This window comes from Hyperolius riggenbachi, chromosome 7, assembly GCF_040937935.1.
Source record: "Hyperolius riggenbachi isolate aHypRig1 chromosome 7, aHypRig1.pri, whole genome shotgun sequence".
NCBI classification, from domain to species: Eukaryota; Metazoa; Chordata; class Amphibia; order Anura; family Hyperoliidae; genus Hyperolius; species Hyperolius riggenbachi.
In genome coordinates this window covers 317949593-317969956 of record NC_090652.1, presented here as the reverse complement: position 1 = coordinate 317969956, position 20364 = coordinate 317949593, and the positions used below count along the sequence as shown (strand labels likewise).

The window sequence follows — 20364 nt, the reverse complement described above, 5'->3', positions numbered from 1 at the left end:
AGGGAGGACCCCACATTTAAAAAAAAATTAAAAAAAATTCCCACACTCTAAACATAAACAAAAACAAAAAAGAAAAAAAAATTGGGAGAATAGGGAAAAATGCCAGGGATCTTTATACAGCCATATTGCGGCTGTATAGCGATCCCTGGCCAAAGTGCTGCGGCTGCGTATGGACCCCCTGGAAACCCCGTCAGGAAATCTATTGCTCTTTCTTTTGATACATGTAAAATTACACTACCGTTAGGTTTGCTACTAAAAGTGACATTTACCGCATTTAAAAGTATACTTTTTTCCTTCGAAACTTTAAAATCGATTTTCTCAAAAACTGTAAGGTCTTTTTGAAAAATGTTTTTTTTCCTCTTATTCCCAATGATCTCCATAACATATCCTGCAAATTTAGGGTTTCTAGCATTCAAGGTGGATTTTCTATTAACCGTTAAAGTCAGCCGGTTTTTAAATGTGTATTTTTTTTCCTTTGAAGCTTAAAAATCGATTTTCTCGAAAACTATAAGGTCTTTTTGAAAAAAAATGTTTTCCTCTCGTAGACACTGGGGGCCCCTACAGGCTCTGGGGCCCTGGGGCAATTGCCTCCTTTGCCTCAATGGTAGTGCGGGCCCTGCCAGACATACAGGTCAGGATTGTAGACCTGCCCACAGAATCAGCTCCTCCCATCACACCCTCTCCACCACCATGGAAGAGCACAGAGCTGGTACTGGTCATACAGGACAGGATTGTAGACCCGCCCACAGGATTAGCTCCTCCCATCACACCCTCTCCTGTACCATGGACAAGAGCGCAGAGCTGGTACTGGGCATACAGGACAGTATAGTAGACCCGCCCACAGGATCAGCTCCTCCCATCACACCTTCTCCCGCACCATGGACAAGAGCGCAAAGCTGGTACTGGGCATAGAGGGCAGAATTGTAGACCCGCCCACATGATCAGCTCCTCCCATCACACCCTCTCCACCACCATGGAAGAGCACAGAGCTGGTACTGGTCATACAGGACAGGATTGTAGACCCGCCCACAGGATCAGCTCCTCTTATCACACCCTCTCCTGCACCATGGACAAGAGCGCAGAGCTGGTACTGGGCATACAGGACAGTATAGTAGACCCGCTCACAGGATCAGCTCCTCCCATCACACCCTCTCCTGCACCATGGACAAGAGCACAGAGCTGGTACTGGGCATACAGGACAGTATAGTAGACCCGCCCACAGGATCAGCTCCTCCCATCACACCTTCTCCTGCACCATGGACAAGAGCACAGAGCTGGTACTGGGCATACAGGACATGATTGTAGACCTGCCCACAGCATCAGCTCCTCCCATCACACCCTCTCCTGCACCATGGACAAGAGCGCAGAGCTGGTACTGGGCATACAGGACAGGATTGTAGACCCGCCCACAGGATCAGCTCCTCCCATCACACCCTCTCCCGCACCATGGCCAAGAGCGCAGAGTTGGTACTGGGCATACAGGACAGGATTGTAGACCCACCCACAGGATCAGCTCCTCCCATCGTAACTTCTCCCGCACCATGGACAAGAGCGCAGAGCTGGTACTGGGCATACAGGACAGGATTGTAGACCTGCCCACAGGATCTGCTCCTCCCTTCACACCCTCTCCCGCACCATGGACAAGAGCGCAGAGCTGGTACTGGGCATACAGGACAGGATTGTAGACCCACCCACAGGATCAGCTCCTCCCATCACACCCTCTCCTGCACCATGGAAGAGCGCAGAGCTGGTACTGGGCATACAGGACAGGATTGTAGACCCACCCACAGGATCAGCTCCTCCCATCACACCCTCTCCCGCACCATGAAAGAGCACAGAGCTGGTACTGGGCAAGTGGGCATACAGGACAGGATTGTAGACCCGCCCACAGGATCAGCTCCTCCCATCACACCCTCTCCCTCACCATGGACAAGAGCACAGAGCTGGTACTGGGCATACAGGACAAGATTGTAGACCTGCCCACAGCATCAGCTCCTCCCATTGCACCCTCTCCACCACCATGGAAGAGCGCAGAGCTGGTACTGGGCATACAGGACAGGATCGTAGACCCACCCACAGGATCAGCTCCTCCCATCACACCCTCTCCACCACCATGGAAGAGCACAGAGCTGGTACTGGACATACAGGACAGGATTGTAGACCCACCCACAGGATCAGCTCCTCCCATCACACCCTCTCCCGCACCATGGAAGAGCGCAGAGCTGGTACTGGGCATAGAGGGCAGAATTGTAGACCCGCCCACATGATCAGCTCCTCCCATCACACCCTCTCTCCACCACCATGGAAGAGCACAGAGCTGGTACTGGGCATACAGGACAGAATTAGACCCGCACAATGCTGGGAGGGGCTTCAAGACCATCAGCAGGAAGCTTGGAGAGAAGGTGACCATTGTTGCTACAACTATTCAGAAATGTGAGGAGGGCCTAGCGGGACACAGGGAAAATGAGAGCCGCAAGGAGGGCACACAGAGGCAGGTCCTGCAGAGGGGATCATGCCTCTCTGTCCCTTTTCTACATTTAATATATAATGTCTTAATGAGGACGGTTGGGGGATGGAGTGGGGGAGGAGTAAATGCTTACCTTTCCTGACATTTTTAGGTCACAGGTGACGCTCCGCCCCCATCCGTAGCAGCCAATTGGGCAGCGGCTGCTCAGCTGGGTGCGGATCGTGGCAAAACAGTTGAGGACCAGAGCTTCAGTGGCGATTTAAAAAAAAAATGTTTTTGCCGGGGCCCATTTTCTGAGGGCAGCCATAGACCTGGAGGCTTACAGCCACTGTCATTTTTACCTTAGGTACTCTTTAAAGTGTATCTGAGACAATGGGGATAAAAGAGTTTATACTTACCTGAGCTTCCTCCAGCCCCAAAAACTCCCATGGGCTCCCTTGCCGTCCTCCCTGGTGGCTCAGTTTATGTGCAATACTTCCATTTAGTAAGGTGTCAGTCGGGCTGCACTGTGCAGGTCCAGCGCGGCCGTGAGGACGTTGTGCACCTGTGCAGGTAGTTTTGTGCATGCGTTTCCAGTGACTTTAGCATGATGGAGGAGTCCACAGAGGTCATGGGGCTGGAGGAAGCCCCAGGTAAGTATACATTCTTTTATCCCCATTCTCAGGTTTTTGTCTTTAGATTGCCAGTGAAAAGCAATTGAGAGAAGGCTTGGGAGGAAGTGCTGAGGTCAGATGATATTAAAAATAGATTTCTTTGGAATCAACTCATACAGCTGTGTTTGGAGGAAGAAAAATAGAAAAATAAAACTCAAAGAACACCACAGTCAAGCATGGAGGCGGAAACATTTTGCTTTGTAGGGTACAGTAACAGGACCCACCAAAGAACCTTACAGTTTTGGATCAGAACTTCTCAGGAAGAACACTGAGGATGGATCATAGATGTGTATTCCAGCATGACAATGGCCCAAAACACAGAACCAAGGCAACAAAGGAGAGGATCAAGATGAAGCACAAAATTGCTAAATTTAACCTCGAAACCTGGACTTGGAGAGGATCTGCAGAGTGGAGCGGGCCAAAATCCCTCCTGAGATGTGTGCAAACCTGGTGGCCAACTACAGAAATGTCTGACCTCTGTGATTGCCAACAAGGGTGTTACCACCAGGTACTAAGTCAACTTCAGATTGGGGATCAAATACTTATTTCCCCCATTACACTGCACATCAAGCTCTGACTTTGGGGCACTGAGTTTTTGAGGGTTCTGTTATTGTTATTCTGCCTCTCCCAGCTACAAGAATCCTACCATTACCATTATAGACTAGTCATCATTGCTTGGTCAGAGGGCAAACAAGCAAAATCAGCAGGGGATCAAATACTTCTTCCCCTCACTGTACAAGAAATCCACTAAGCAATGGTGGCCATGAAAACACAACCTCTCAGCCATCAGCACCATATCTTCACGGGGATCCCAACACCGCAAGTTATGCTGGATCCACACCATACAATTTTTTGGCAGATTTACCTGCCAGATCGGTCATTTCCAGCATGTCCGATCTGACGATCGATTGTTTTTTGAGCGATTTTATAATCAATTTCCATAGAGGCGAATGGAAATCGATCAGAAAATCGCTCTAAAATACGATCGATGCTCAGATTGGACATGCTGGAAATAATCGAACTGGCAAGACAATTTGCCCAAAAAAATGTATGGTGTGGCATTAGATGTTGTATAGATAAGGGACCCGCACACCTATCTGTGTGTCCCACCCAACACAGCTACTGATCTGTCGGAGCCGCTCTGACCACCTGTACTGGGGCTCTAAAAGTCTTCTGTGCTGTACTCTCATTGTCGTCTCCTCCCCAGAGAGTCTTCTGTGCTGTACTCTCATTGTCGTCTCCTCCTCTGAGAGTCTTCTGTGCTGTACTCTCATTGTTGTCTCCTCCTCTGAGAGTCTTCTGTGCTGTACTCTCATTGTCGTCTCCTCCTCTGAGAGTCTTCTGTGCTGTACTCTCATTGTCGTCTCCTCCTCTGAGAGTCTTCTGTGCTGTACTCTCATTGTCGTCTCCTCCTCTGAGAGTCTTCTGTGCTGTACTCTCATTGTTGTCTCCTCCTCTGAGAGTCTTCTGTGCTGTACTCTCATTGTTGTCTCCTCCTCTGAGAGTCTTCTGTGCTGTACTCTCATTGTTGTCTCCTCCTCTGAGAGTCTTCTGTGCTGTACTCTCATTGTTGTCTCCTCCTCTGAGAGTCTTCTGTGCTGTACTCTCATTGTTGTCTCCTCCTCTGAGAGTCTTCTGTGCTGTACTCTCATTGTTGTCTCCTCCTCTGAGAGTCTTCTGTGCTGTACTCTCATTGTTGTCTCCTCCTCTGAGAGTCTTCTGTGCTGTACTCTCATTGTCGTCTCCTCCCGGTTCTCCAATAACACGATACTCGGTAATATCTTCAAAAGATTACATAAAAATATTCTATTATATAAAACCAAACAAAGTTAAAACAGTCTTGTTAAAGGACTTCCGAGGTCAAATAAAAAAAAAAGCGAAATACCTGCATCATATTTGAAGGCACGGAGGACGCCGTCCGTGCTGTTCCGCCGGGTCCCCGCCGTTCAATAGCCCCCCGGGCCGGCTCACGGCCCGGGTCGGGCTCCCTTGCCTCAACAAACATGGCCGCATAAGCTGGCCGCGGCTGCGCAGTCCATGCGTGGAATCGGGGGTTGGCCCTAGTGCTGCACAGCCACACTCGAGGCTATGCGGACAGCGCAGCCGCGGCCAGCTCATGCGGCCATGTTTATAGAGGCAGGAGAGCCCGACCCGGGCCGTGAGGTCAGGAGCCGGCCCGGGGGGCTATTGAGCAGCGGGGACCCGGCGGAACAGCACGGAGGGCGCAGGCGGCATCCTCCGTGCCTTCAAATATGATGCAGGTATTTAACTTTTTTTTTATTTGGCCTGGGAAGTCCTTTAACAAGAACATGAATACTTAAAGCAACACGGTCAGCCAGACTATTCCAGAAAAAAACACATATAAGTAGATAAATACTTGATCTACTTACATAACCTGTATTGTACTGTCCACGTTTTGATTTCAGAGAATTTTATACAGTAAATAAAGGAAAAACTGTTCCTGGCATTTTCCATCTTAATTCCCTCTGACAGATGCCAATCCTGATGTAATTCCCTCCCTTACTTTTTTCCACCCAGAAACTGCACTGTCATAACTCGCTTGCTTTGTAGACATGTGAACACTGCATAGATCAGATTTCAGCCTTGTGTCACGCTGAACTGCCCTCAGCCAATCAGGGAGGAGCAAGAATGTGGTAGGGGAGATAACAAGCTTCCCTCTCCCCAGCAATGCACCAAATAGAGTCAGGCTGACTGAGATGAGATTTATTACATCAGAAACATTTATCATTAGATTAGAGTGCTTGCAATGCAGGATGAGGTTCCAGACGGCACAATAAACAGAGCAGTGGATAAAATGGAATTTGATTTTGTGACTGAGAGTCCCGCTTTAAAGCTGTCACATGATTATCCAGCTCCAATCCTGATCCAGCATGATGATGTAATGATCTCCAGCTAACTCCGCCCACATGTTTCGTCAGAATGACTTTGTCAGGCATGGAACTGAGTGGACATTGCTGCTAAATTCACTCGATCATTACATCACTGCCCCACACGGCCTTACTACTGTATTAAGCATGAATCATTATCGCTGTAATATGTTATAATTATCAGGCTATATCACAGTCTCAGGGCCACAATACAGGAAGCCACGTTACTCATGAGGGAGTAAGAAACTGTACAACAATGGCTGCTGATTGGCTGTTGAAGTGTTCTTTACCTACTCCTGTTGCAGTCCATTAAACAATACCAGTTCCCTAGCATCCTGCTGATCTCTCTGGCTGCAGTAGTGTCTGAATCACACACACCTGAAACAAGCAGCTAATCCAATCACACTTCAGTCAGAGCATCTGATCTGCATGCTTGTTCAGGGGCTATGGCTAAATGTATTAGAGGCAGATAATCAGCAGGACTGCCAGGCAATGTGCATTGTTAAAACAAAGAAATATGGCATATACCTCTCACCTCAGATGTCTTCTAATATATAAATAGATTTAGATGAAGTGTCAGTCAGCGTTCTGAGTGTTCCTGTTTCTGATTGGACAGTGGCTCCGGAGTTCCTCCTCCCTCTGGTGGACATCATATGTGTGGTCGGGGACACGGTGACCTTACATTGCAAAGTCTGTGGCCGTCCCAAACCAACAATCACGTGGAAAGGCCCCGATCAGAGCGTCCTGGACGGGGACAGCAGCAGCTACACCATGATAGCCAGGTGAGTGCCGCTCCCGGGGGCTTGTGCCCATGTGACTTCTCAGCCACGCCCCCTGTACTATCACATGATTGTCCAGACATTGGGGACCGTCTAACATCGACCGTTCTTCTACCACACAGCGAATCCGGAGACATCCGACTTAAGATCTGCAATCTGATGCCTCAGGATAGCGGCATCTACACGTGTGTGGCTAGCAATGAGCTCGGCTCCGCCTCCACGTCCGCCACCATCAAAGTACAAGGTACTCGGGGGACTCTGGGGAAAGGTGCACCACAACTCCCAGCTGATTTATGTGGTCACTGAACAGTCCACATCACAGGGGTGAAATCCACCAGCGCTCTCTGTTATATAGCAAATATAGATGGCCAGATGCAAATCTTATGGTAATGAAAATGTCTGTGAAGTCTGGTCAGTCTGTACTACAGAGCACGGTTGCCATGGTTGCATGGAGCTCAGCTGGAGACTGATGTGCTAGCTGGCTAAAAATTTACATAGAAAGATCATTTATTTTTTTAAGATTTATCATTTTGAATAGCATTTAATGACATTGGTTGATGAATGGACTGAGCAGCCTCCATATATTTATAAAGATCTTATCCCATGCCACTATTTCCAGTTAGCTTCTATGCCCAAATATACTATTCTGTGAAATCAGCCAGTTGTCACACGAGAGAGGGAATCAGCCAGTTGTTGTCACACGAGAGAGGGAATCAGCCAGTTTTTGTCACACGAGAGAGGGAATCAGCCAGTTGTTGTCACACGAGAGAGGGAATCAGCCAGTTGTTGTCACACGAGAGAGGGAGCGACTGCTGATTGTATCAGAGGGTCTGCTTCATTCTGCCACCTGTTGTCTTACCTCACATGAGCGGGAAACATATGTACAGTAAGGATGGCCACACATCTAGCGATTTGGCGGCCGAGCAACCATCAGATTAGATTATTATCCAATCAGATGACAATCAGTGCCTCTACAAGCATGCCCGATTAATGATTCAACTGATTTTGTGCCGAAATTGGTCGAATGTACCAATCCGACAGGCTGGCTAATCTCGGGCCAGCGTGGTCAATCGAGTGCCCGGCGGTAACGGCATGCAATATCGCAGGCGATGGAACACCGCTGCTGTCCCTCCCAAATGTTATATGTACCCCCCAATATCCTTGCATTTATAGGATACCTGAACTGACATGTGACATGATGAGATAGACACGGGTATGTACAGTGCCTAGCACACAAATAACTAGGCTGTGTTCCTTTTTTTCTTTGTCTGAAAGAGTTAAATATCAGGTATGTAAGTGGCTGACTCAGTCCTGACTCAGAAAGGAAGTGACTACAGTGTGACCCTCACTGATAAGAAATTCCAAATGTAAAACACTTTCTTAGCAGAAAATGGCTTCTGAGAGCAGGAAAGAGATAAAAAGGGGAATTTCTTATCAGTGAGGGTCACACTGTAGTCACTTCCTGTCTGAATCAGGACTGAATCAGCCACTTACATACCTGATAGTTAACTCTTTCAGGCAGAGAAAGAAAAAAAGGAACACAGCCTAGTTAGTTGTGTGCTTGGCATTGTACATACCCATGTCTATCTCATCATGTCACATGTCACTTCGGGTATCCTTTAAACACTTTACCCGTCACACCTCCTGCTGGCGCCCGCCGCTGTGTCCGCTGTACTACCGTGTTTACTTCCCACATGTAATATGTCGTCACACACACCCCACATGCTATAATGCCGGCAGCCATGTGAGGCGCCAACGCAGAAGTACGGCGAACACTCAGGGAATTGTGTGACAGCTAAAATATAAAACCTATCTCAGGCTGCGCCCTCCATCTGCCCCGTTCACCATCATTCCACTGCAATACTGTCTGTTTTCAGGCCTTGACTAATAATAGTCATGACCTTTGACCCAGAAGTAATTGCCACCACGCATGCATAGCAGTGTCCTTTCAAACATGCAGATGTAGACTGTGATGGTCCGTGGGGGCGTGGCTGCTAATGTCGGGAGTGAGGATAGTACCTCCTGCACGTCTGAAAGGACACTACCGCACATGGCTAATTAGTTGCGGAACAAAGGTCATGACTATTATAAGTCGAGGCCTGGAAACGGACAGCATAGCAGTGGAAAAAAGCTGGTGATGAGTTGCCAAGAATTTCAATTTAATGATTCTATTTTTTGCTAATTTTATATAAATCTTTGCGGCTTGGAAACGGACCAATCGGATGCAGCCGCAGTCAGAAATGCAGGACTGCCGCATCTCCCTGCCGGGGAAACTTGTGGGGCCTGGCAGGCAGCTGCAGTATGACAAGGGGTTCCTCCTGGCAACAGTGTGAAGGAAGATGTATTAAACACTAAACCCCTTGTGTGTCCCTGCAGGAGTCCCCGGGGCCCCCAGCCAACCAGTGGCTCAGGAGAGAAGCAGCTCGTCTGTCATCCTCCGCTGGCTGCCGCCGTCCAGCACCGGGAACTGCACCATCTCCGGCTACACCGTGGAGTACAAGGATGAAGGTGAGGACACTGATGTTTACCGGTGCTGTCGGGATGTGAGTTGGTGGGTGCAGTGAGGATGTGACGGCGCGGTGCAGTGAGGATGTGACGAGGGCGGTGCAGTAAGGATGTTGATGGGGCAGTGCAGTAAGGATGTGACGCAGGTGGTGCAGTGAGGATGTGACGCAGGTGGTGCAGTGAGGATGTTGATGGGGCAGTGCAGTAAGGATGTGACGCAGGTGGTGCAGTGAGGATGTGGTGGGGCAGTGCAGTAAGGATGTGACGCAGGTGGTGCAGTGAGGATGTGGTGGGGCAGTGCAGTAAGGATGTGACGCAGGTGGTGCAGTGAGGATGTTGATGGGGCAGTGCAGTGAGGATGTTGATGGGGCAGTGCAGTGAGGATGTGACGAGGGCGGTGCAGTAAGGATGTGACGAGGGCGGTGCAGTTGGGATGCGAGAGGGGTGGTGCAGTGAGGATGTGACTGGGCGGTGCAATGAGGATCTGATGGGGTGGTGCAGTGAGGATGTGAGGGGGGCGGTGCAGTGAGGATGTGGCGCGGGTGGTGCAGTGAGGATGTGACGAGGGCGGTGCAGTCGGGATGCGAGGAGGGTGGTGCAGTGAGGATTTGACTGGACTGTGCAATGAGGACGTGAGGGGGCGGTGCAGTGAGGATGTGACGGGGGAGGTACAGTCGGAATGGGGTCGTTGCAATGGTAACGTGACAGGGGCGGTACAATAGAATTTGGCTGTTTCTTTCGAACTGTCTGTCTCCTTTCCTGCAGCTACCCAAGTCTGGCAGCAGTCTGTCGCCTCTACTCTGGATACTTACCTTGTGCTGGAGGACCTGACGCCTGGGAGCACCTACCAGTTCAGGGTCAGCGCTAGCAACCCTTGGGGCATCAGCCTGCCCAGTGACCCATCGGAGCCCCTACGCCTGCCTGAGAATGGTGAGAAGTCAGTGAAATAAGTATTTGATCCCATATCAAAAGCTGACTTGGTGGTAAAACCCTTGTTGGCAATCACAGAGGTCAGACGTTACGTGTATTTGGCCACTAGGTTTGCAGACATCTCAGGAGGGATTTTGACCGCTCCTCTCTCCAGGACCTCTCTAAGGATTGCGGATGTTGATTCAGATTCTGAAGACTAGAAATTGGCATAGGGCCAATCAGGAATTTATTCAGAAATAAAATACTCCTCAAAAATGGAAAAATGGAAAATCGGAATTTTTGTGGTAATAAGCATTTCCAACCATCCCTACTAAGGCTTATGGTTGCTAACTTGAACCTTCAGCTTCCTGCACAGATTGTCTATTGGATTGAGGTCTAGACACTGGCTGGTCCACATCTGATTCTTCTTGAGCCGATCCTTTGTTGCCTTGGGCTCTCTGGGTGCTGCAAGATCTCAGTCTATAATGGTGTAGTGTGTTACCAATGGTGTTCTTGGTGACTGTGGTCCCAGCTGCCTTGAGATCATTAACCAGCTCCTCCCATGTAGTTGTGGGCGGGTCCCTCACCTCTGTCATCCTCACCCCATGAGGCGAGGTCTTGCATGGAGCTTCAGACTGAAGGTGAAGGATGGGGATTTTATATGCCTTTCATGTTATCACGCCAGCTGTTGTCACCTTCTGACCAGCTGCTTGGCGATTGTCTTGTAAGGCAGTCCAGCCCTGTGCAGGTCTGCAGTCTCTTCCCTGGAGAATATGTCATGCTCTGCTTCTCTTACAGATGCCAATACGGACGGATCCACCATATTCTGGAAGGGGAACTTTGAGCAGATGTACGTGGAGCTGCAGGAGATCGGGAGGTGAGATTTATGCCTACACTCTGCATGACTGCATCCCCTCCCCAGCATGGGATAACCCCAGAAGCTGCTGATCCTTCATTAAAAGAAATGTCTCCTCCCATAATACAGAGGGGGAGGGTCTATTGCCCTGATGCTGAACGGTCAGCCCGATATAGAACAATCAGTTTCTGTGTCTATTTCTGTAATGCTTGATGAAGGGTCCCAGAGACCTGAAACAGACAGAGGCCATAAACCGTTAAAGAGACTCTGTACTAAAAAAAAAGTCCCCTGGGGGGTACTCTCCTCGGGAGGGGGAAGCCTCAGGGTCCCAATGATGCTTCCCCCTCCCCTGTAGCTGCAGGCAGTCCAGCGCTGGCTCCCCCGAAGTGTCCCGGAATCCTCCCTCGACAGGCCTGACAAGGCTTGATATATTTACCTTTCCTGGCTCCAGCAGGGGCGCTGTTGTGGCTCTCAGCATGGAGATAGGTGGAAATAGCCGATCTCCATTGGGTCCGCTCTCCTGCGCAGGCACAGGAGACTTGTGCCTGTGCAGTAGAGCGGCCCGACAGCGATCAGCTATTTCCACCTATCTCCGAGCGGAGAGCCGATACTGCGCCTGCACTGGAGCCAGGAAGGTAAATATTTACATCCCCGCTGTTCGGAGGGGCACAGTGAGACCACCGTGGGACACAGGAGGACGGGGGAAGCCCCGATAGGATCCGGAGGCTTCCCCCTCCCGAGGTGAGTACCCCCCAGGGGAACTTTTTTTAGTTACAGGTTTTCTTTAAAATCTGAGTTAATCCCTAATTTATGTCTCTGTAAAGTGCATGGGCCTTAAAGGAGGTGAGAGACTCTTATAGCGGCTGCCATATGTATTTCCTTTGAAACAATACCAGTTGCCTGGCTATCCTGCTGATCCTCTGCCCTCCAATATTCTTAGCCACAGCCCCTGAACAAGCATGTAGCAGATCAGGTGCTCTGACTGAAGTGTGACTGGATTAGCTGCATGCTTGTTTCAGGCGTGTGATTCAGACATTACTGCAGCCAAAGAGACCAGCAGGACAGCCAGGTAACTGGTATTGTTTAACAGGAAATAAATATGGCATCCTCCCTATCCCTCTCACTTCAAGTGTGCTTTTACGCCCACGTGTTTCTCAGAGGCATCAAGCAGGGATTAACCAGATCTCATCTTATAACAGGTCCTGCCATCTGTGTGTTTCAGGTGTCTGGGACCCTTCATCAAGCATAACAAGAAAATACCTGTGAGTAGTAAGAGATATTTGGTGGGTTAGTTGTGCTGATGGTCAGTTTGATGCAGAGAGTCCCATGTACTAACACATAGTTTGTTGGGGTTTTCAGTCCTGGACTGTGAATTTAACAGCCTTCCCATGGTGAAAAAAAATGTATCAAATTGTGTAATGATTAACTAGTTGCTGTGCACCGTGCTGTATATTTATGTTCTGCAGGACTTCAGCTAAAGTCCCAGGGACGTAGATATTCATCTGCCGCTGTGTGCACTCCCCGCTCGCAATCACACGTACCCCTGTGTGTGTTGTCATCACCGCCGTTGGTACTGAGATCAGTGAATGGGAGTGCAGGTGCCATTCACTGATCTAGTGGCTGTGTCAATGATTGCATCATCAATGAGATGCCTGCGGTGATTGACAAAAAGGAAAGTAACACATACACACGTTACTTCCTCTGTGTATTGTTCAGTACTGTTCAGTGCACTGTCTCTCCCAGCAGCAGCTCTGTCGGGTTCCAGAGCCCAACTACACCCAGAACTGAATTCTATTAACAGTACAGCTATCTTCCTCTCCTCCCTGGATTCAGCTAGTGGGCGTGGTGATCATTACAACAGGAAGCACAACTGTTGTCAGGCTACATTTCTCAGAATCTCACCACCGCAGCAGAGAAATCACACTTTGTAGCTCTCAGAAAGTAGGTGATGTAAGACCTCATCTCTGCGAACCGCAAATAACAGGTTCCAGGGATAGTAAGCTTGTGTGGATAGGTGCACAGATACATGAAGGATTTTTCAGTTTCCTAGGATTCATGATAAACATGTATGATTTCACAATTAGCCTTGCTCACTGGAGTGTCTAGTGGGGATGTACAGTTTTGTCTTACTGTCTGCCGTCGGCCATCTTGTGTGTCCGCAGGGGGCGGTTTTCCGTGGTGAAGAAATGCGTGCACAAGAACTCCCGGAAGGACGTCGCGGTGAAATTTGTCAGTAAAAAGCTGAAGAAACGGGAACAGGCGGCACATGAGGCAGCGCTGCTCCAACACCTGCAACACCCGCAGTACCTGGCGCTGCACGACACCTACGAGTCCGACAACACCTACAACCTCGTGCTGGACCTGTGAGTCAAACCCAAACATCATCATCATAATTATTATCAGGGGAATGGGTTATTTGTGTATTTTTTTGCTTTTTAAACAAAATCTTAAATGGCACAATTATTTGTTTGGAATGCCGCCCACCCGTTGGTTTAAATTGGGAACTCTGCAAGTAAAAGGCTATCTACGCAATTTTCTCTGTTTCGTGACCTCTCTTCTCACTTCTTCCAGAGTGGATGATGGGCGCCTCCTGGATTATCTCATGAGACATGACGAGCTGATGGAGGAGAAGGTGGCCTTCTATGTGCGAGACATCCTGGGTGCCCTCCAGTACCTGCACGGCTGCCGGGTTGCCCACCTAGACATCAAGGTGAGCAGGTGGTCTTCTTCATGGCCTGTCCATAGATGCAAGGTGACCCTGTCCTAGTAGAGTATGGAGCCAGTTGATTCCTCCTGGAGCTATACACAGCCTCTCATATACATGTCTGACTACTTTTTTTTTTATTTCCTATATTTCTGTATAATTATGATCTGAAATGTTATGTGGTTTTCACAAAAGTCCCAAAACTAGTTCATGAGAACCTGGTTGCAAAAACCAATCCAGAACATCATTCATGTCCATCTTTTTATGAGGCAAATGATCCAGAGCTACTTATCTGTGTTTGGAGAAAATATGTAAGCCTTTTCTATCAGTAGCTGGTGTGACTCCCACCCCCTTAGTTTCCAGCACTTGGTGACTGGTCCTCCACATCAGCTTGGAGAAGCGTTTGGCCATAGCTCCTTCCTGGTATGATGGTTCGGTTTTTCCACAACATTTCTGCAAGGTCCAACTTTGAGTTAACTATTCCAAAACTTGAAAGTTATTAGTTTTAAAAATGATTTGCTAAATAAACTTGCTGCTGCCTGCCTTGAGCTCATAGACATTTTCCTACGAAATATCTGCCAACTGATCAGTCAGCGGAACCGAAACTAAGCAGTGGGGATCATTGAGGACCGGCGTGGGCACAGGACGGGTGCAGGGAGCTGGTTGAAGCCCCAGGTAAGTAAAACTCTTTTTCTATTCGACAGTTAAGGTTCCCTTTAAAGGGAGACTTAAAGAGACTCCGTAACAAAAATTGCATCCTGTTTTTTATCATCCTACAAGTTCCAAAAGCTATTCTAATGTGTTCTGGCTTACTGCAGCACTTTGTACTATCACAGTCTCTGTAATAAATCAATGTATCTTTCCCTTGTCAGACTTGTCAGCCTGTGTCTGGAAGGCTGCCAAGTTCTTCAGTGTTGTGGTTCTGCTATGCACTCCCCTCTCAGGGGGGAAAGAAACACACAAATGATCTCTTGAGATTCAAAAGGAAGGCTGTATACAGCCTGCTTGTGTATGGATGTATTTTCTATGTGTAGACATGCTGTACATCAACCTACTTCCTGTTTTGGTGGCCATTTTGTTTGTTTATAAACAAACTTTTTAAAGCTGTTTTTAACCACTTTTAATGCGGCGGGGAGCGGCGAAATTGTGACAGAGGGGAATAGGAGATGTCCCCTAACGCACTGGTATGTTTACTTTTGTGCGATTTTAACAATACAGATTCTAATAAAAAAAATGCACTTAACTTACTTGGGGCTTCTTGCAGCCCCCGAAGTCATCCTATGTCTTTCCGAGTCCCTCCAGCCATCAGAGCTGGCCCGCGCAAAGCTGGCCGGTCGCCGCCAGTCGCTGGCTACTGCGCATGCACGACCCTGAGCCGTGCGCACGCTGATTGCGCTCCCACAGCCGGGAGTGCTCTGCATATGTGCAGTAGCGATTTTTGCGTACTGCGCAAGTGCAGAACGCTCCCGGCTGTGGGAGTGCGGTGAGGAGGAACGTGGCTGGCCAGCTTTACAGGGGTCGCCCATGCTGGCCAGAGGGACTCTGACCAAGGCCGGGGGCACAGGACGCCTCCAGGGGCCTCCAAAAAGACCCAGGTAAGTTAAAGAGACACTGAAGCGAAAAAAAAACTATGATATTATGATTTGTATGTGTAGTACAGCTATGAAATAAAACATTAAGATCAGATACATCAGTCTAATTGTTTCCAGTACAGGAAGAGTTAAGAAACTCCAGTTGTTATCTCTATACAAAAAAGCCATTATCTCTACGACTTTCAAAAGTCGTGGAGAGGGCTGTTTTCTGACTTTTATTATCTCAACTGTTAGTTAACTATTTACTTTTCCTCTGGCAGAGGAGAGTTCATTAGTTCACAGACTGCTCTGAAAGAATCATTTTGAATGCAGAGTGTTGTGTAATCTGCACATATTATAGAATGTTGCAATGTTAGAACAAACACTATATACCTGAAAATAAAAGTATGAGAATATTTTCTTTGCTGCTAATCTTCTAGTAATTATTCATAGTACACAACCAATCCATTATATCATATATTTTTTTTTCGCTTCAGTGTCTCTTTAAACTCATTTTGTTAATTAGACTTAGGGCCCTTTTCCACCAGCGCGTTTGCGCTGGCTGAATCGCAAAGTCGCAACCCGCTAGCGATTTTACAATCGCTACGGTTTGCTTTTTAACATAGGAATCGCGGTAGGTCATTTCCACTACTGCGATTCGTTTTTGACGGGAAAGCGAACGCGCGGCGGAGCGATATTTGCCGCGATTTTGCTATTCAGTGCATAGCAAAATCGTGGCCGCGAACGTCGGGGAATCGCCGGTAATTGCGATTCAGCAATCGCTAGCGTTCAGCGTGAACGCTAGCGACTGCTAGTGGAAAAGGGCCCTTAAAGAGAACCCGAGGTGGGTTTGTGAAATCCTATTAGGACACAGAGGCACATTCTGTATACAATGAGCAGCCTCTGTATCCTTACAGTGTGTATCCAGGCTCCCCCGGGGTCTGCTGTCCCACATAAAACAAAAACCGCCAGGCTAGCGACACGCAGATTGTCGCTAGTCTGTTATTTACCTCTGAGTGTCAGTCAGCGCTGCACCCCGCCTCCTGTATAGCGCGGCTCCCCGCCTGTGTCCCTTTCCTCCACGCCTCTGTAAGCTTCCTCCAATCGGAGAAAGCTTACAGGGAAGGAAAGGGACACAGGCGGGGAGCCGCGCTATACAGGAGGCGGGGTGCAGCGCTGACTGACACTCAGAGGTAAATAACAGACTAGCGACAATCTGCATGTCACTAGCCTGGCGTTTTGTTTTTTTTATGGGGGACAGCAGAGCCCGGGGGGAGCCTGGATACACACTGTAAGGACACAGAGGCTGGGCATTGTATACAGAATGTGTCTCTGTGTCCTAATAGGATTTCACAAACCCACCTCGGGTTCTTGTTAAATTTCCTTTAATAAAATATTGTCAGTGAGGAGCTAAACAGCAGATCCATCCCACTCTGGAAGGAATCTAGACCAGTGCTGTCCAGCTCCAGTCCTCCAGGGAAGAAGTCCTCACAAATGATGGGACTGAATCAGGAAAGGTGTTGTTCGAATAGAACATATTTCTCAGTCCATCCTAAACCCTGGCATGGAGTTTGCCCTCAAGGAGTGGAGCTGGACAACCGTGATCTAGAATATGATACCTATTTATGGGGTGTCCTAATGAGAGAAATGTGGGACACTCTGAGGATTTGTACTGTTCCTTGTATTTCCCTGTGAAGTGAATCTGAAGGGTTTTGTTTTTCTTCTGTTTCCACAGCCAGAAAACCTCCTCATAGATCTCCGTATTCCAGTGCCACGGGTGAAGATTATTGACCTGGAAGATGCTATGCGGATCACAGGTCATTATTATGTCCACCAGCTCCTTGGTAACCCGGAGTTCGCTGCTCCGGAGGTGATAAAGGGCACCCCGGTGTCTCTGTCAACCGACATCTGGAGTCTGGGTGTCCTGACGTACGTCATGCTCAGCGGGGTGTCGCCCTTCTTGGACGAGAGCAACGAGGAGACCTGTATGAACATCAGTCGGGTGGACTTCTCCTTCCCACTCGAGTATTTCACCAGCGTGAGCCAGGCTGCTCAGGACTTCATCCGAGCCACACTGCAAGAGGATGCCCGATGGAGGCCAACCGTGGCAACCTGCCTCCTCCACCCCTGGCTCCAGCCTCACTATAGCAACTATTCCAAAATCCCTCTGGACACCACGCGCCTGGCAACCTTCATCGAGAGGCGGAGCCACCAGAACGATGCTCGCCCACTGCCCAACACCAAGAGCTTACTAGTGAACCGAAACACAACAGGAACATGAGAGCCAGTCATCTCCTCGTGAACATGTCCCAAACAAGACCCTAAAGATAGATTTGTAGTGGGAATGATGTCCGGCGCTTGTTCCTCTAGAATAGGGAATCGTTTTGTGGTCAAAGATGGTCATTTCTCAAGAGCCAACCCATTGATGACCTAAAGCACCATCAGTCACTGCATCTCAGTCCATTTGTTAGAGATCATTTGAAGTTACAAAGTGTTATCAAACATTCTCTCTCTCTCTTTGGTAACAGAGAAGTTCTGGTGCTGTGTGCAATGTTGCAACTTCTCTACAATGAACCTGGCTTCAGGTCCAAAGACTGGAGGTTCAACCTAAAGTGCTGCTATGCCTTTGATGACATTCATTCTACGGTTATGACCGTTAAAGTGCAACCACTGCAAGGACACTGGAGGAGTTGCAGTTTGTCCCTGATTTGGTGGGAAGACTTACATTTGGTGGTTGCCTTTTTTTACGAATGGTGGTGGAGGAAATCCAGAATTTATGAGATCGGAAACATCACTGTGCGAACAATGGACGAGACTGCCGTCAACTCTTAAAATCCTGTCTGTTTGTCTGTATTTAACTGTAATGTGTACAGTCCGGTATTGTCGCCAACCTTGTCTGGGCTGGCGGGAAAAAGGGGGGAGGGGGGGGAACAAGGAAAATCTATGTGTACTTTTCATAGGTCTATAATTTCCTAGCTATATAGAGAGTGCTACTTCATATATCGTACAGCTACAAACACCACAGAGCCTTAGACAGCAGAGTAGTTTATCTGTCCGATCCCGGGGGAAGGGGGGGGGGGGAGCGTAATGAGAATTTTAGGGCGGGGTTGAATATTCTGAGTGCGTCTTGGGCAGGAGGAGAAATATGAACTGAAATGTCTGCATTCTTAGAAATAAATCCTCTTATTTATTTATTTAATATATATTTATACCCCTCTGATGGTGGCTGATAAGCCAGGATTTCTCCACATATTTATGTTTTGTCTCAAGCTCCCCAATTCCTCTGCAGTCCAGTCTACGGCGGGTGCAATTAGTTCGTTGTTTGCTTTTGTCAAGAGCACCTGTCACTCAACCACGATTCTGTAAGCCACGCCGCAGCTCGGTCTTGTTAGGCGTTTGTGACATCCTTGATGCATGAAGTGCTTCAGTAATGCCACCAGCTGTGTCATTTCCAACGTGGCCCTAGTCTTATCTGTGTAGCAATGACAGGTACTCCTCCATTCACACAACCTGTGGCAACTTTACATTTAGCAAGACTGTTATTCACTGTGATTTGTCCGTAATCCATGTTCAGATGTGCCTGATAGGACGAGGTGGAATGGCGCCGTTGGCACCGATCTAGGGAAAGCGCCGCAGAAAACTGGAACGTAAAGAAGTGATGTGTGTATCAAATGATAACTGGAAGAATGATAGAATAAGAGTAATTGTGTTATTTATTTACATTTTTCCAAAATACTTTTTTAATAGCATTTTTATTGATTTAATTTATAGTCCTAGCTGGCAGAAATTGACCCTTCAATAAGAAAGCTATTTTATGAGAGGAGAGCTGACCGCAAGAGCTTACAATCATATCATTCCCAAATGGGGTGGGTGTCTTTCTGACTTACTGTAATGACGTACAATGCAAGCAGATCTTTCGTCAAAGACGCACAATAAGATTCTACGTTCAATTCCTGATGATGGGCGGTACTTATGACACCAGGAACGGATGATGTCACAGGGGTAGGAGTGATGTCATACTTCTAGGTCAGCTAGAGGGCTGCATTTTCTAACTCATCATCTTGATTTGTGAAATAGGACAGGAGTTTATATTATGTACCTCAATCATCAAACAAGTTTCCCATATTAACTAATGTAAAATAGGCAGTTTTACAAACAAAAAAATAAATCGTGTGTCTTCTTCCACAAAACGTTTCAAGAAAAGCCACGAAAAACTACAGCAACTTTTTAACGATTTATGTGCCCGGTTTTTACAATCTGCACTTTTACACATCGATTCCCCGATTAAACCAACCTATTTCTTTATATGCAGAAAAAAAAAATAATTTTAAGAGAACTGTTACAAACTTGTGGGTCAATTTCGTGTTCCCTTTTCCCAGAATGCACTGCTTACGCCATAGGGAACAATCTTATAAATTGTGGTCGCTTTGTGACCCGCATGGTACAGGCTGGGGGTTGGGGGGGAGGGGCTGCGTGTCGGGGGAGGGGCCGCTCCATTTTCCCTTGTTTGAAAGTCTGCACAGTATAAAATTGGGGTATTTTGTCTAGATTGCTTATCTTGTTGTTGAAATGCAAAATGTACAGCGTGGAATAAAGAATTTATCTGTTGCTGTTTTTCGTCTGCCGTTTTCAATATTCTTTAAATGTGACAGAGATGATAAAGCTGCAGCTTTCAGCAAAACCACAAAAATCTAAGATACATAAAATATCCATAATGCAATAACTGGATGTCAGCTTTTCAAAATGAGAGTTCTGAAGTCAGAAGAAATAACACCTGGGACCATATGCAATTCACTTTTTCACCTGAGTTTTCTCCTAGGTGATCATTTTAAAATTGTCAATAAAATGCCTTTTAAGCCACCAGAAAGCAAGAAAACACTCACAATTATTTTGGTAGAATTATTACACCTACTTTTTGGTACTTTTTTTAGTTAAAACGTGCCCAAAAGTTATTTTAAATTGAAGATGAAAAATTATCTCCTGGGAGAAAAGTCAGGTGAAAAAGTGAATTGCATATGGGCCCTGGTCACCA

General features: G+C 47.7%; 1 protein-coding gene across 1 annotated transcript in view; it reads left to right on the top strand.

The window, feature by feature from the left end:
* LOC137525250 (kalirin-like) overlaps positions 1-18362 on the top strand; it is a 42386-nt gene extending 24024 nt beyond the window's left edge. Inside the window, exons 4-11 of the mRNA XM_068246271.1 lie at positions 6625-6790; positions 6910-7031; positions 9164-9295; positions 10058-10222; positions 11000-11078; positions 13220-13420; positions 13629-13767; positions 17068-18362. Of these exons, the coding sequence (XP_068102372.1) occupies positions 6625-6790; positions 6910-7031; positions 9164-9295; positions 10058-10222; positions 11000-11078; positions 13220-13420; positions 13629-13767; positions 17068-17613 (1550 nt within the window). The 3' untranslated portion in view covers positions 17614-18362. The remainder of the gene's footprint in view (positions 1-6624; positions 6791-6909; positions 7032-9163; positions 9296-10057; positions 10223-10999; positions 11079-13219; positions 13421-13628; positions 13768-17067) is intronic.
* Positions 18363-20364: the final 2002 nt, after the last annotated feature.